The sequence below is a fragment of the Microcaecilia unicolor genome, chromosome 5 (genome assembly GCF_901765095.1).
Source record: "Microcaecilia unicolor chromosome 5, aMicUni1.1, whole genome shotgun sequence".
NCBI lineage: Eukaryota > Metazoa > Chordata > Amphibia > Gymnophiona > Siphonopidae > Microcaecilia > Microcaecilia unicolor.
In genome coordinates, this window is record NC_044035.1 from 348,711,721 (window position 1) to 348,726,574 (window position 14,854).

The window sequence follows — 14,854 nt, forward strand, 5'->3', positions numbered from 1 at the left end:
CAGGCATTAAAAAAAATTCCCTTCAATTAACCCTTCACGGGTCAAACAGAATATGGGTAGATTTATCCCTAGCTACAAAAGGGGGAAACGGGTGGCTCTGGAACAAATGATTAAAAAACGCATGGCCTCTTTTATTTTAGTTTTGTTATTATTATATCTTATTTCTCCCTTTGCTTGTTTTTAATCACTCTATTACTTTGACATCTGGTGTAAGATTGTCGTGCCAATAACCTTATTCTTACCCTATTTCCTCAAGAAAAACTGATCCCAGCATTTATGCTTTCCTTTTTCCCAATGATTTTGCATTTTTCCCGTGAAGATGGCTTGATTTCGAACTTTTTTACCATCCGATTCGGAAACGCTGATCGCTTTCTATCTGTCAGAATCAAAGAGGGAGTTCATCCTGCTATCTCCACCCTCCTTTTATGGGCCGCAGCTTGTGCATAATTGCTGAAATACAGTTTGTGGATGATTTAAATGTTACAGAGCTCCCAGTAAATTAGCCACAAGGTCCAAAATGTCAAGTTTGAAAAGAAGCAGCTTCAGGGCGGAGACCTCAGGAGACTACAGATGTGCGGTGTGTCCCCAGCAATGACTCCCCTTTCATTTGGCTGTGGGAGATTTCGCACTGTGCATTTTTCAACCATAAGCCTACCTGCTGAGCAATATTCCACAAATAACACAGAAAATCTATATCTATTTAAATACGATATGGATTTCACTCTAGACAGAGCTAGGGCAACTGCAACAGTCTTGTGCCTTTCCATGTTTGCAACACAAGATTTCAGCTATACAATTCCCATTATTTATAAAAAAAAATAAGCAACGCTGTAAAAACATTTGACGTATAATTACATTATTTGGCGCTTACATTAGTGCACTTCCAAATGTGTGTTGTTGAGGGGAGATGGGGTGTTAATGCAAAAATGACGGTCTATTGCTTTATTTCTTTAAAGCTGAAGGTGAGTTTATAGTTGAGATAAAATGCATTAGAAGTAAGCAACGCCCAAGACCATTCTCCAATACACCACTCTCTTGAAGTCAGATTAAACCTTCTTATCTTATTCTTCCTGGTTGGACAACTTTGTGCAGACGATGTACAAATAACATACATGTTTTATTTTCTTTCTTTGAAGAGGAAAATGTTTAAAAAGGTACACAACGGGGCAAAACCTAGTCAATAACATTTTCTACAGCATTAGAAGATCATTGTAAAGTTAACTTTGGTGTCAAGGCAGGGGATGGAGAGGAAGCAAAGTCCTTCATCATTATATATATATATATTTATATAAAACATAAGAAAGATTTATCTTTACACACAGGTCAGAATTTGCTTCCAATGTACATGAAATATATTTATATATATATAAAAATATATGTACAAGGCAAATGTTGCCGACAAGGTAGACCATTTAATACTGATAAATTGAGGACATGTACTGTTTCTGGATTATTAGGAAGAACCAGAAGGTGAAATAAATTACAACCTGTGATTTGCTGTTCAAAGTGCCTAAATATGTCTGTAAACTGCCATTCTGGATCCACCTGGTCTTAACCATTACAGCCCTTCTTTATATATAAAAATAAAAGGCTGACTAGCCCAAGCAATTTGGGAATATCACAAATAGGAAGAAAAGGTTAGGGGTATGAGAGAGAGAGAGAGAGAGAATGAATTAATTCCTTCCTTGTGGAAATTAGATAAATTGATTCCTTGTGGGTTCTTAACAGCACAGATAAAATTAGAGGGAAAAATAACTGGGCCAGAATTTAGTCAGTTAAAAAGACACAGACAGGTAGGTACCCCAACCATTTTTCAGGATGGGTATACCAGATACCTGTGGCCATTATTTCATGCACCAGGTTAAGAGCAACACTAGAGACATACAAAAAAATGTCAATTTTACCGATAAATACTAACGTGTGTGTGTGTGTATTTGTATATACATATAAAATTATTTTCTAGTTATTTATCAATGGCACAGTTTCTTGTTTCTGAAGAGTTGTTTAAAAAAAAAAAACAGGTAAAGGGAACCGTCCCCTCCCCCCCCCATTATACTTTAGACTTTTTTTTCAAATGCACAGCATGTGGTTCAGAAAAATAAAAAGTTGTTTAATTTAAAAGAAATTAAAAAAAGAAAGAATACCGCTTATTTAAAAAATAAAACAAAAACAAACCAAAAAAACCCCACCTTACAGTCTGGTTAAAGTAACAACGAAGAATTTTGAAAGAAAAACAGCACCCAGTGTTCTGTTTGCCCTTTCCAAGCAGGGATGCAGATCCTGAATCGGTTACTTTAGTGTTATCTTAAAAATCCTTCCCGGTCTGGGGTCCTTCCTTGCGGCCGACGTCTATATACCTCAAGCTTCAGACAGGTTTTGGGATAGGTCCCAGAGGAACTGGGTCCCTTTTGTGTCGTTCTTGGCCCTCGCTGGTGCCATCACATCACACAGGGCTTGATGTCCTGATAAGAGACTTGCTGGTGATAGTAAGACCCGCTGCCTGCCGAGTGCATGGAAGACGAGGCCATGGCGTTGAAAGAGAAAACGAATTCTTTCCTGTCACACATACTGGGAGACTGGGAATGATACCTCGGGATTCCTGAAATAAAAAGGGAACAACATTTAGCGAACTGGAACGGAGGCAAGTGCGGGAAGGTTTTCCTTCCCTGGAAGATTTGAGCTCTGCGGTGAAGGAAAATTGTTATCAGACGCGCGATATGGCCCACTAATTGTAAATCAAATGTCAGGTGTGAAGCAGGAATAAATTCAGCAGCTTGCTGGTGATAGATATGTTGGAAAATATGCCCTCTTACAAAAATATGGGGTTAGTGCTGGTTCTAACTTGCTTAAGAAAAGATTTGCGCAGACACAGAATGGAAAAACAAACCCCTCTGAAAATCAGAGGCCGGAAAGTTCCAAACTTTAATTTCAGCGGTTAAATGACCAATGAATTTAAAATGTTGCATGCATAATAAAAACGATGTATTTAGGGCAAGATTTAAGTTACAGGCACAAGTGGTGCAAAAACAAACAAACAAAAAACATGCAGAAAGGTAGCGGCTTTGCGCAATTTTGAACTGGCCAACTACAAATGTAGCCTTTTCAGGGAAAAATCGCAGCGGCGCGGTCTGCTTGTGCACAATTTTACGGTGATTTCCCCCTCTTCTCCAACCCTTTTGGAGTGGGAAGAAAGAAATCCTTATACAGAATATCCTTCTGCTATACATTTGTATTCCCTCTTTACCGAAAATTATGTTTTAATCTACATATGCCGAAAATAGCGGTCTCTAATCTCTACGTTCATGCCCAGTGCGTGTGCTGATCACACTGTTATTTTCGGCTTACATAAATTGGAGCACAATTTCTGCAGAGTGGAAATATATAAATCTGTTTATGGCCAGTTGCTTTAAAAAAAAATACAGTTTTACTAACACCCCCCCCCCCCCAAGACCTCATAGGAGAAACCTTTTTTTTAATAACATATCTGTGACCATCTTTTGGAAAAGGTGACCAAAAGTAGCAGATCCAAAATGCTGAGAATGGCTGAATTTTCATGTAAGCGGTCTGCAAACGGTGCATGTTTGAACTTCTGTAACTTTATTTATGTCACATAAAAAGAATGGGGGTTGGGCTGTTGTATTACCAAATTGTTTGCTCTAACAGAATTCATTAAATTTGTAGTCACTGTTCCTCAGAGATGGTCACATTTGTCTAGGAAAGCACTGCTAAGTAGGTCCGGCCTACTTGTTCAGAAATTAAATATTTTAAGACTAGTATTAAATATATTGCAGATGATTTTTGTTATAGTTTATTTCTTGCCGTGGAAGTGCAAAAAACGGGTTCTGCAAATGTATATTATAAATGATAAGCTGTTTCCCTATTGTATCAGTAATACTGCCTTTTCTATATGTCATTTCAAGGAGACCTATTGAGTTTTCCTACTCAACTTTGAGCAGACTAAAGACCTCTCCCTTAAAAAATGGTCATTAATTAGAAAATACATTGAAAAGGGTATTGCTCCTGATTTTAATTTTTCAGAGCGTACAGTACCCTCAATCTGCTTTTTCACTCTGGAATGTGCATGGTAGACGGATACGTTTCGATAGCTATAAAATTGGCATTCATTAGTGCCGTGAACACATCTGAAGAAAGAACCAGAGGGGCTCCCGAAACTGATGTGCAACAATGAAAGAGTCAGACCTTCCACAGTTCCTGGGCATTTCCCCCATAGGTGCAAAATAGTAGAAAACAAGTCGTTTAGTACATATGCACCACAGAACCTTACCCGATTGCTTCTTTCCATAGGTACAGCAAGAAGAATATATATTTTTTAAAGGGACCTGGAAATATATTAGGCCTTTTAGCTTCAGACAAGTCAAGCCCAGCTTTATAACATGTGCAGTCTGAAGGTCAGGCTGTCTTACATGAGCACCCAGATATGGAATGCACTACCTACAGACCTGAAATCAATTAACTTTCCCAAATCTCTGAAGACATATTTCTTCAACAAGGCCTACAAAGAGAACCCATAGCTTCACTAATCCACTTCACCAACCCACCCAGCTTTGAAAGTTCACCTTCTGTACTCAACCCTAATCACCCCCTTCTTTCTCCCCTTACTTAATCTCTGCACATCACTAATTGTATCTGATATCCTGGAATGACAATGTCATAACAAAACTATGTAAGCCACATTGAGCCTGCAAATAGTTGGGAAAATGTGGGATACACATGCAATAAATAATAATAATAATAACGCCCATAGTTTAAAACCAGGGCCTTTGCAATGTTTTAGTTGGAGTAATCTGAATATCACTGCTCTTCATCGTTGCATAACCGAATATCGAAAGGGGAAACATCCCAGGTCTACTTTCTTTCGCTGGGTGCACAGTTTGGGTAAAGCAGAGCTGGTGACAACGATTTCACGGGTTCTCACAAGTCCCTTTCTCAGAGGATATGTAACTACGTCGGCCTTGACTTGTTGGGAAGGTCCTTGTTAAAAATGGCTCTCCCAGTTTGTCAGCCTGGGAAAAGATTGCTTTTTCCAGTTCCATCCTGAGACTGGAGGGTAATAATCTGCGGGTTTAGCAGAAAGCCCTTTAGGGGGCTGCAATCCCCAGCGGGCCTCCAAACTACATCTCCCTCCCCCTGCCCCCCCCCCCCCTCCATATTACTCTGGCCGGCCCAGCGGCACCACACATAAATGCTCTCTCAAGATCTCAGAAGCTAGACACATATTTTCTTTAACTATCTCCAGAAATGTGTACGCATAAAAGCAGCCTTAGATCTCCCCCCCCCCCCCCGCCCCCCCCCCCCCCCGGCCACACACACTAGGCCAGTTCTTGCTCAGGAAGAAGAAACTCGTGTCTTTTTTTTTTTATTATTATTTATCTAGTCTTACGCAGTTTTACCATTTACTTTTCTGCTATATTATTTCAAGATAAAAATGTGAACCATTTTTCAATCAATGGTTTTTGTTCCTTGCTAATTAGTATCCTTTCTATATTTATGGAGAAATGTCCCTACGCTCCTTAACAGTAGATATTGAGCTATGATGAAGCTTTTCTTACCAACATCTTCTGGATTTACAGCCCTGCCTGTGGAGATCAGAGCTGGCAGAAATTGTACATTAATTTAAGTATTCTTAAGTTTCTTTTACATTTGCTCGCCCGGATTCCCTGTTGTCCCCTATATTCATGCTCACTCCCGCATTTCTATCAGTGCACTGGACACTGGTCCATAAGGGAAGGCAAACTTTGGGAAAAACTATGAATGGTGATGCTTGGACTGTACTCCTGCTGTTAACACTTCTGGGCTTTGCTTTCTGCCAGGTCCTACTCGGACTTTGAACTTATCTGTTTACCACAAAAGCAAGCCCGAACCTCACATCTTATGTACATGACTTATGACCCCAAGGCTGTGCTATTTTAGCCCGTATGATCACACCGATTTCTCATAACTTGCAAGCACAGTACCTTGTAAATCTGTCGCCGTGTTGTGACTGTTCTGGTGCAGGTAAGACTGGTCTAAGGAGTGAGCTGAGAGGTTGGAGGACAAAGGGTTGGCCGCAGGGTTACACGGGGACAGGGGTTGCTGCTTAATGTAGGGAGGACCACTAGATAAAGCAGCCGAGGCTGTAGGAGCCCAGGCCGAGGCCGAGCTGGAGTACACGGAGTGGGGCTCCATCACCCCGCCCCCAGTTAGCAGCGGAGAGCCGGATTCGTGGTGGGCATAATCTCCTCCAGAAGACCCCGTACAGCTCCCCATGAACGAGTGGCCATTGTTGGCAGCCAAGTGTGACACGGAATGTCCTGCCAAACCCATCCCTTCCACGTTACTTGGCAAATGTCCATTCATCATGCCGATGCCACTGTCCAAAGATAGACTGTTGGGTGGGCAGGAGATGGCCCCACTGGATCCCTGGAAACTGTAAGTCTCTGGAATGTGGTTGTAGCCCAGACCGTTCATCATGCTGTACATGGGCTTCAAGGCTTGGCATTTCCTTCTGAAGCCCCTTGGTCTTCTCCTGAAAGAACCTTCTTCAAACATAAACTCGCTGGCGGGGTCAATGGTCCAGTAATGGCCCTTGCCAGGTCTGCCCAGTCCTTTGGGAAGTTTAATAAAGCACTCGTTTAAGGACAAGTTGTGACGCACCGAGTTTTTCCATCCTTGGTAGGAGCCTCGGAAGAAAGGGAAGCGGCTTTGCAAGAACTGGTAGATCTCACTGAGGGTTAATCGCTTGGTGGGAGAGCTCTGGATGGCCATGACGATCAGGGCTATGTAAGAATAGGGCGGTTTCTCTGGCCGCCGGATGCCCGCGTTGGTTTTCTTGGTCTTGGTGGTGGAAGAGGCGGACTCCATGACCGAGGTCTGTCCACTGTGCTTGTCTGGGGCGGCGGACATGGGGCTGCTCTGCGCAGGGGGCTGAGACGAAGGCTGCTGGACCTCTGCCGTCATTGATCGAACTTGATGGAGCTGCCCTTTTCTTGCAACGGCCGATTCCTAAAAGCACCCGCTTTCCGGGTCTCGGAGAAGAGCGCAGCTCTTTGGAGGTCAAAGCCCCGAAGCAAAAGGCCGGTCCGCCAGTACTGTGTAAACTTCCCTCCCCCCGCAAAAAACTTGGATCAGATCTCAGCTGCCTCCTCCTCCTCCTCCCGATCTGGCCGCGGCTCCTTCTGGTTTCCTTCTCTGGGCTGCTGCTGGCGGGGAAGGGAGCTGCTTTTCATTGCAGTTGGTCTGACTTTCTGCCCCACCGAGGAGGACGGCCTTTTACTTATCTCTTGTCAGCGGCGTCTGTAGGCTCTTGACAGTTCAGACGTAAGAAGCAAAAGATGTTCTCCGCCCCCTCCCCTCACTCCCTTCCCCTCTCCTTACTTTTCCCTCCCTCCCTTCCCCTCCCCTTCTGTTGGATCACTACTGGTGGGCATTTTAAAGGGACCTTGGACACCACGCCTCTGCAACGATGGGATTTCACAACTAAATATACTCATATTAAAACTATTTTTACAACAGAATTTGCCTATTTGTTTCTGTACGGACAAAGTAAAAACAACGAGTAAATAAATAAAAAGTACCCGTATGTTATTCTGTTTTGCTTTTACGTGCTTTTCGTCTAGAACTTGTAAAATAATCTCTGTTCCAGTAAGATACCTTTGAACTTTCCTAGCCTTGTTCTAATCGTTAGAGAACAAATTGTGACTTTCTGTTTTGTTGGGGGGGGGGGGGGGTGATATCTCCTCCCTGGAGAGAAGACCTTAATGTTTATGACAAAGTGAAAAAGAGTTAAATTGTGGATGGGGTGGGGATGTGTGTGTGTGTGTGTGTGTGTGTGTGTTGTGCGAGGGGGAGGGGGATAGGCGACGGGGGGGGGTGTGTTTATATTTCATACCTTTAAAAATAAATGTCAGCAAAGTGGGTTAACAAAACAGATTATAGTGGCTGGTGCAGTTTGGTGATTCCTCACCTCATATACAACGGAGATTACACGCGTGTCTGTGTGTGTGTGTGTGTGTGTGGGGTGGTGGAGGGGTTGCGTGTGTGTGCTGGATTTAACTACAATTGGTGGCGTTATTAAAGACGTAAGGATTGGAAATTAATAACAACAAAAAAAATGAAACACAAGGACTAACAGCAGTTCCTTCTTTAAAAAAAAAAATCTGTTCAATAGAACTGAGGCTTACCCACTTTAAAATCTAGTGTCTGATTTCTTTTCAAGATAGACAGGAACACAGGCAGGATGTTTATATAGCTAAAATGTAAACATGTTCTCTGGGTTTCTTTTAATAAAATAAAAAAAATCGGCTAAAACTCATGCGAGTCTCCTAACGCCACTTTCTGCTATACGTATAAAATACTTCTTACGGCCTATCTGCTTCTAGTTTGGATTATTTGTTTTATAAACAAGGGCTCAGTGTTGTCGGTTTGTGCCCAGACTTTCTCCTTAACACTGGATGCCACACACATGCAGAGCAAAGCTCACAAGTTAAGTCACTCACACGCACACACGCACACACACGCCAGATCGCCCTTTCAACAGCAAAAGATGCCACTCGCCAATCAAGGTAAGTCACTCTACGTTTTTGTCACCCTCTTACAAAACCTTTTATTTTTTCTTGTATACGATCGCCAAGGAAGGTTTTGCAGGAACAGTGCAGCAGAGCGACGTGTCAGCCGTGGCCGTGATCAGCATCCGTCGGTATCGCGGGCTGCGCGCAGCGCACGGATTTTCTGAATAAGACGTAAAAAGTAGAGCCCGAGATCGGGGGGGGGGGGGGGGGAGGGTGGCGACTACCGTCCGCGTTCCCTAGCAAAAAAAAAAAAAAAAAAACATCCCCTTTTAAGGCTTTATGACAACCTAATACCTTTCAAAAGAGAGACAGTTACCTATCGAATTTCCCAAATGCCCTGGTCAGATTATTTGCAGTCAGACGTTACTCGCCTACTGGGCGCCTGGCACATTTGTGATAGGAACAAGGAGAGCTTTAAAGGCGGGGAGGGGGGTTGGGTGGGGGGTTCTAGCAAGAAGTAGATAAACTTAGATCAGACATGTCAGCTTTAAGCATGTAAGCAAACGCTTTCCATTTAATCACAGTGGATTTCAGGCGTTATCTGAACATCTTTACCTCACCCCCCCCCCCCCCCCCAGAGAGAACAGCGCCTTGCGCACCCCTCCCCCCAACACACTCGCCTTCAGATACTTTAACTTTTCACTTCTTTTCGTACTGACCAAAATCCTAAAATGATCTGGTGAGACTTCGGAAAGGGCGAAGGGATGTCCACAGATGCTCTTAATTCAGCGATCAGCAGCAAAATCAAAACAAGGGTTTTTTTTGTTTTTTTTTGGCATTTGTCGAGGACTGAAAGTAATCCTCACTTGAGAAGAGAGAACTCGAGCCTTGAATTTAGGACCAATATTTTCCCACACGGCAACCGCAGGAAAATACAGTTCTTCCAACAGTTTTTCATTGCAAATCCTATATCTACTGCGGTTGAAAAAAAAAATACACACACTCACACACACACACACGAGGCAAGTTCTTGAAAAAACTTTCAGGACAATTTGACCCTCAAGTTTTGACCTTTAAATGAGGTCTTTCCAGATGCCGGATACAAGACCTGCAATTCTGGTATAATTTTCACAGTCGGTTTTTGGAGACTTACTACCCCCTTGTGCTGGCTATTTTAGGATTTCATATCTGGTCGGAAAAGCAATCGAAGATTAAATTCTCCTTCTAGTATTCATTTAATTCAAGTAATTGAAGGCCACGGGCTTCAGGGAGAGAGAAAAACCCCCCAAAAGCAATGCTTATTCGCGTTTGTGAAAATAGCAATTTTTAAAAAAAAAAAAGTGCTACAATTTTATGTATATTAGTATTTTTTCCTCGTTGTTTCTCGCCCTACTACCGTGACTTTTCATCTGCCTAGTTCCAGATTATCAATTCTGTATGTTTGTTTGAAAATGCCTGTCTCAGGCGTCAGTATTTAAACATGCTCAGACAAAAAAAATTGTCATTCTAAACGGCTTCCTTGGTACGTATTATTTTCAAAGCACTTAGCCTTCCAAAGTTCCATAGAAACCTATGGAACTTTGGAAGGCTACGTGCTTTGAAAATATGATATTTTTAAAAAGGGCGTCCAGGATAATAATATCAAGAGTCCAGGTCATGAGTCCAGGTGCCCACACAAAAAGTATTTCTAATACTGGATTTAAATATTTACATCAACTAACTAAAAAAAAAAAAGTGCCCCTCCCCCATTCATTTAATCAAGAAAACAAAGTTCAGGTGTAAAGGACATTTCAGATTTAAGAGCTTGAGCAAAAAACACCACTTAAAACTGTTTCAGAGTTTCACAAAAACATATACCGGTATTTGTTTTATCGGATTTTTTTTTTCATTTCAGTGCCTTTTGATATTTGATGATATTAAGGAGGAGGGATATTATGTGATATGCATTGTTATAATATATTTGCATATTCTAGGCCCCTAGAAATAATGCATGTGAAAAATGAAAATTCTGTACCGGGCCGTATAATTTCCTGGAAGAAGAAAAAAATGCACGGCCTGGATTTACACAGTTGTAGTGAGTAAAACAGAATTACTAACGCACACGACGCAGGGTTGCTTCCAAAGTTGCCCATGAAATTAGCAAAAAAAAAAGGACCTGAATTCATGGATGTACAAAATTTCGGCTTGCAAACATAACCCGACCTTTCATGGGCTGCAACAACTTTACTTCCCTAGTTATATTTGCTGAAAAATGTGATTCAAGCAGAACAATAAGGATTATTATTATTGTTATTATTTAGAATTGCAGCTCACAGCAAACCTGGAAGATTGTGAAATGCACTTTATTTGTGTGTGTGTGTATTCATTTTTATTGGTTATTGTCCTTCCCCATAAAGTTTTAAACAATCCTCTAGACTGTCAACAACAAAGCAAAAATACATAGCTCTAGAGAACTATTCCTTTTTTTTTCCATGATAAAAGAAGTCTTAATAATGCATTTTTCTTGCTTATTATTTTAACTGCTTCAGACACACAGGTCTCATGTTAAAACTTTCTGTGCAAAACTGCAACAGATAAAACACAAGCATACCTTTAAAACAAATCTTCATGCCTAATGTTGTTTTTTTTTTTTTTATTATTCAATAATCTAGCAGTTTGTGCAAAGTGGACAGACCCCAGTCTTCTTCCTCTTCCCTAAGTAAAAGGTATTTTTACAAGCTAATTGCTTAAGCGGACGGGACTCTGCACCGTGCAGTGCTGTAATCCGAGCAGGGGGGGACGTGTATAGGCGCTATTGTGCTCTGCAGATGCTACAGTGGTGGGTGCCTCCTTTGGAAGGGGTCCATGTGTTTATCCCACCGCAGACCACCCATGGAGAGGGCAGAGACAGGCGTGCGTCCCTCTCCTCTCCCCCTGCTTTTAATTAACACGAGTGACTTCATTTAGAGAAGACTCCCCCTCCTCTTCTCTTTGGTTTTATAGACCTTTCCCCGCCAAATATTTCTGCCTATAAGATGTGGAGTCCTCTGCCTTAGTCCACTGCAAATTGATCCCTAAACGTTTACATAAGGGGAAGGAGAGACAGGACTAATTCAGCGAGAGAGAGAGAGAGAGAGAGAGAGAGAGAGAGAGAGAGAGAGAGAGAGAGAGAGAGAGAGAGAGAGAGACTGGCATTTTGTTAACTTGTAAATGTTCCAGTTTAAAGGTGTTGACAGGAAGGCGCAATATTTTAGGGACCTTTCGACAGCTTATTGGCATCTCCCTCCCCTGCTCAGTGCCCTTAAAAAAAGTGCAGCAATGGCTTTGATAGAGAAACAGACAATCTGTGTTGGTCACGTGAACCCTAAGTTGCCCATCCTCAGCTTTAGTCTGATTTCAGCTCGGTTTTCAAGGTATTAATTATATGAAGTGAAGATTATACGTACAAACCCCGACCCGAAATGAACGTGATGAGCAATGAGTCACTTTAGGGGATACCTAGGGGAAGGCTGCTTTGTCCTGTAAGAAACCGATTTCTTTTGCAAACAAAACCAGACTAAAAAGAGGTTGTGGGGGGGGGGGGGGGGGTGTCTGTTGATCTCAAGCTGAGTAACGTGGCGCTCAAACTTGTCCGTATAACGATGACCCTATAAGGCTTTCACAGCAGCCAGCAGGTAGAAAGAAAGCAGGTTTCTTCAATCTGTGACTTTTAGCCCGGGAAGAAGTGCTTTTTCTAATTTACAATAAACTTGGCCGAAGTAAAATAGACATTTTCCTCAAGAATTCGGCCAGATGATATTATGGTGATAACTGCTATCAGTTGTGTTTCATGCTTTTCCCGATTTTTTAAAGGAGGAATTTCCAATACATGTGATCAAAATCGTTGTTTTTTTTTTAGTGGTTGTTGTTAGGACCATTGATAAGCTTTATGGATCTGTGATGTGCATTCTGTGTCCACCCCAAATGGTCTGTACATGACCAAAATTATGTAGCTTTGTCAATGTTCTACTGGGGAAATTGTCGTTTTTGCAAGAGAGAGCAAATTGGGTCAAATTTTTAAATGTATTGTGGATACCCAAGAACAAATAGACAGTGACAGTGGTAGATAGGTTTTATGCTTTATTCCATAAATATTTTTTCCCATAGGGGAAAAAAAGTCCTTAATTAATGGCGGTCCTAGAGACTGGTGTAGAACACAGGCAGGTGTAAAGGGTGTAAACTGAAGAATTGGCTAGACCACCACAAAAATATTTTGCCTTTGTGGTTTTGTTGTTGTTTTTGTTTGTTGCTGTTACTTTTCTTTTGGATTACAAGGGTAGATACAGATTCAGTAAAAAAAAATATTGTATTGTGTATTACCTATTAGGTATTATGTAAAAAGTTTGACATTGGAAGTAGTTTACTATGCTATACTTTGTACTGTTATTTGAATATTTTTACTGCTGTAATTGTCTATTTTTTTAATGTTTGATCTATCCTTACTGTACACCACCTTGAGTGAATGCCTTCAAAAAGGCGGCAAATAAATTCTAATACATACATACATAAATAAGGAAGGAAGAAGGTTGAACTCCATGTGCCTGGGTTCTTCTTTCTCACTAACCAACTCCAGGGCTGGCACATCCACTAGGCAGTCTCCTAGGGCACAATTTCAAGTGAAGCAGCAAAATGCATGTTGCAAGCACAGCAGTAGGGTTCACACAGCCAGCAAAAGCCAACCCTCAGCGCCTACATTCAGCCATACAAGAAAGTGTAATAGTAAGGTGTCCAATTATGATTGTTAAAGAAAATTGTTGTAGGGTTTATTTATTTATTTATTGCATTTATATCCCACATTTTCCCACCTTTTTGCAGGCTCATTGTGATTTACATAATAGTGGATGATCGTAATAGTGGAGTTTAATTATCAAAGTCTAGAAGGAGGAGCTGACCAGCAGAGGACCTAAAAATGAATTGGCAGACTGAAGGTTGGCCTAGGATGCCCAATACACCAACCCTGATGAAATATGTTTTTTTTACAATACATTTGAACTGTCCAACCTATCAAATTCTCTTATGCACCATATCAAAAACCATAAATATTATGCCATACCATACTGAAGGAAGTAATGTATCTCCACTGTGACCCCCCCCCCCCCCCCAATAACTGGAATGGCGTTCGCCCATGGTTAAAAGGCACGTTGTTGGTTGTTTCCAAAGCCCCTGAACCCCCTCCTCCCCACTCCAACCTGTCCCTTTCTGCTGAAAAGTCACTTTTTTCCATGACGTTGTTGCAAGAAATATTGGATGTGGCTGGAATCGGCAATGCTGCAGCTCACTGAAAGAGTTTTTGGAGTCTTCTGACCTTCTCAGGTCAGCAGTACGGACACATAAGCATGAAAACAGAGACTGTGTTAATGCCATTCATACTAACCTCGCTATTCAATTTACGTTTGAAGTTCTAGCCTTGCTTCCTATAGATGGTACACGAATCATATTTATATCTATGGCTTACTTTCGTGTCGGATAAATATAGTAGCTATAATGCATGCCTTTAAGCTGTTTGTTTGTTTTTTTGTTTTGTTTTTGCCCCTAATCTTTGGAGGCATCAAGAGTTCCAGTTCAAAGGGAGTCAGAATGAACAGCCAAGAGCAGGCATCTTCTTTGGGGTGAGATGAGAAGAAAATCTTTGCTAATGTACTAAAACAAAACGGCCTAACTGAAAAGATGAAATAATAATAATAATAAAAGCCGGTTCCACAAACCAAAAGCAAAAAAAAAAAATATATATATTTTTTAAGGACTTTTCATGAAATGCAGTTACAAACACACGTGATAGGGGAATATAGTGATTAGATGCCCTGCAAGAAGCTTTAATTGGTGTTAATTAGTGCAACAAAGAAACATGGCTACACCATAGTTCAACACCATGGTTTAACACTGACCGACCTGTCATCCAAAAGCTAAAAATAATGTTTTTCGATATATTTGCATTTTATTTTTTTTATTGATCTTTTAATCATATTTTCTGCATGTAATTCCTAAATACGCTCTTTTTTCTTTCCATTTTTAGTATTATTGTGCGTTTTCATTTGTATTTTAGTCTCTTCTGGATTAGCAACATACTGGTTGGTCTTCTGCTAGAAATCCTGAGAATTATTTATTTTGGTGTCTGGATCTTCATGCTTCTGCCAACAATCCTTGCTCGCAGTATATTGTAAGCATTGGTTTTCCAAATGCAAAGAACAGTGAAAGAATACTCTGTTTTGAGAAACAGAAAGAGATCATGAGAGACGGTCTGCCTAGCTTTCTTTAAAACGTTCATAAATTGTATTCCTCGTTACATCTTTCCCACGGAGCAATATTTACAGTTTACCATAACAGGCTGG

At 41.2% G+C, this 14,854-nt stretch overlaps 1 protein-coding gene and 1 long non-coding RNA gene across 2 annotated transcripts in view; one reads left to right on the plus strand and one right to left on the minus strand.

Annotated features, from left to right (window-relative positions):
• Window positions 1–2,082: 2,082 nt before the first annotated feature.
• FOXF1 (forkhead box F1) lies at window positions 2,083–7,424 on the minus strand. Its single transcript, XM_030202701.1, has 2 exons — window positions 5,976–7,424; window positions 2,083–2,599 (listed from the first exon to the last, which is right to left on the minus strand). Exons 1-2 carry the CDS (start codon window positions 6,955–6,957, stop codon window positions 2,439–2,441), a joined length of 1,143 nt encoding a protein of 380 aa, XP_030058561.1. The 5' UTR covers window positions 6,958–7,424; the 3' UTR covers window positions 2,083–2,438.
• An 888-nt stretch (window positions 7,425–8,312) lies between these two features.
• Window positions 8,313–14,854, plus strand: part of LOC115470921 — a 79,444-nt gene continuing 72,902 nt past the window's right edge. Inside the window, exon 1 of the long non-coding RNA XR_003942259.1 lies at window positions 8,313–8,561. This is a non-coding gene — a long non-coding RNA (uncharacterized LOC115470921). The remainder of the gene's footprint in view (window positions 8,562–14,854) is intronic.

Coding starts and splice junctions, on each gene's coding strand:
- FOXF1 (XM_030202701.1), bottom strand. CDS start 6,957: ATGACGGCAGAGGTCCAGCAGCCTTCGTCTCAGCCCCCTGCGCAGAGC. Junction 2,600..5,975: donor CACGGCGACAGATTTACAAG/GTACTGTGCTTG, acceptor TTTTTATTTCAG/GAATCCCGAGGTATCATTCC.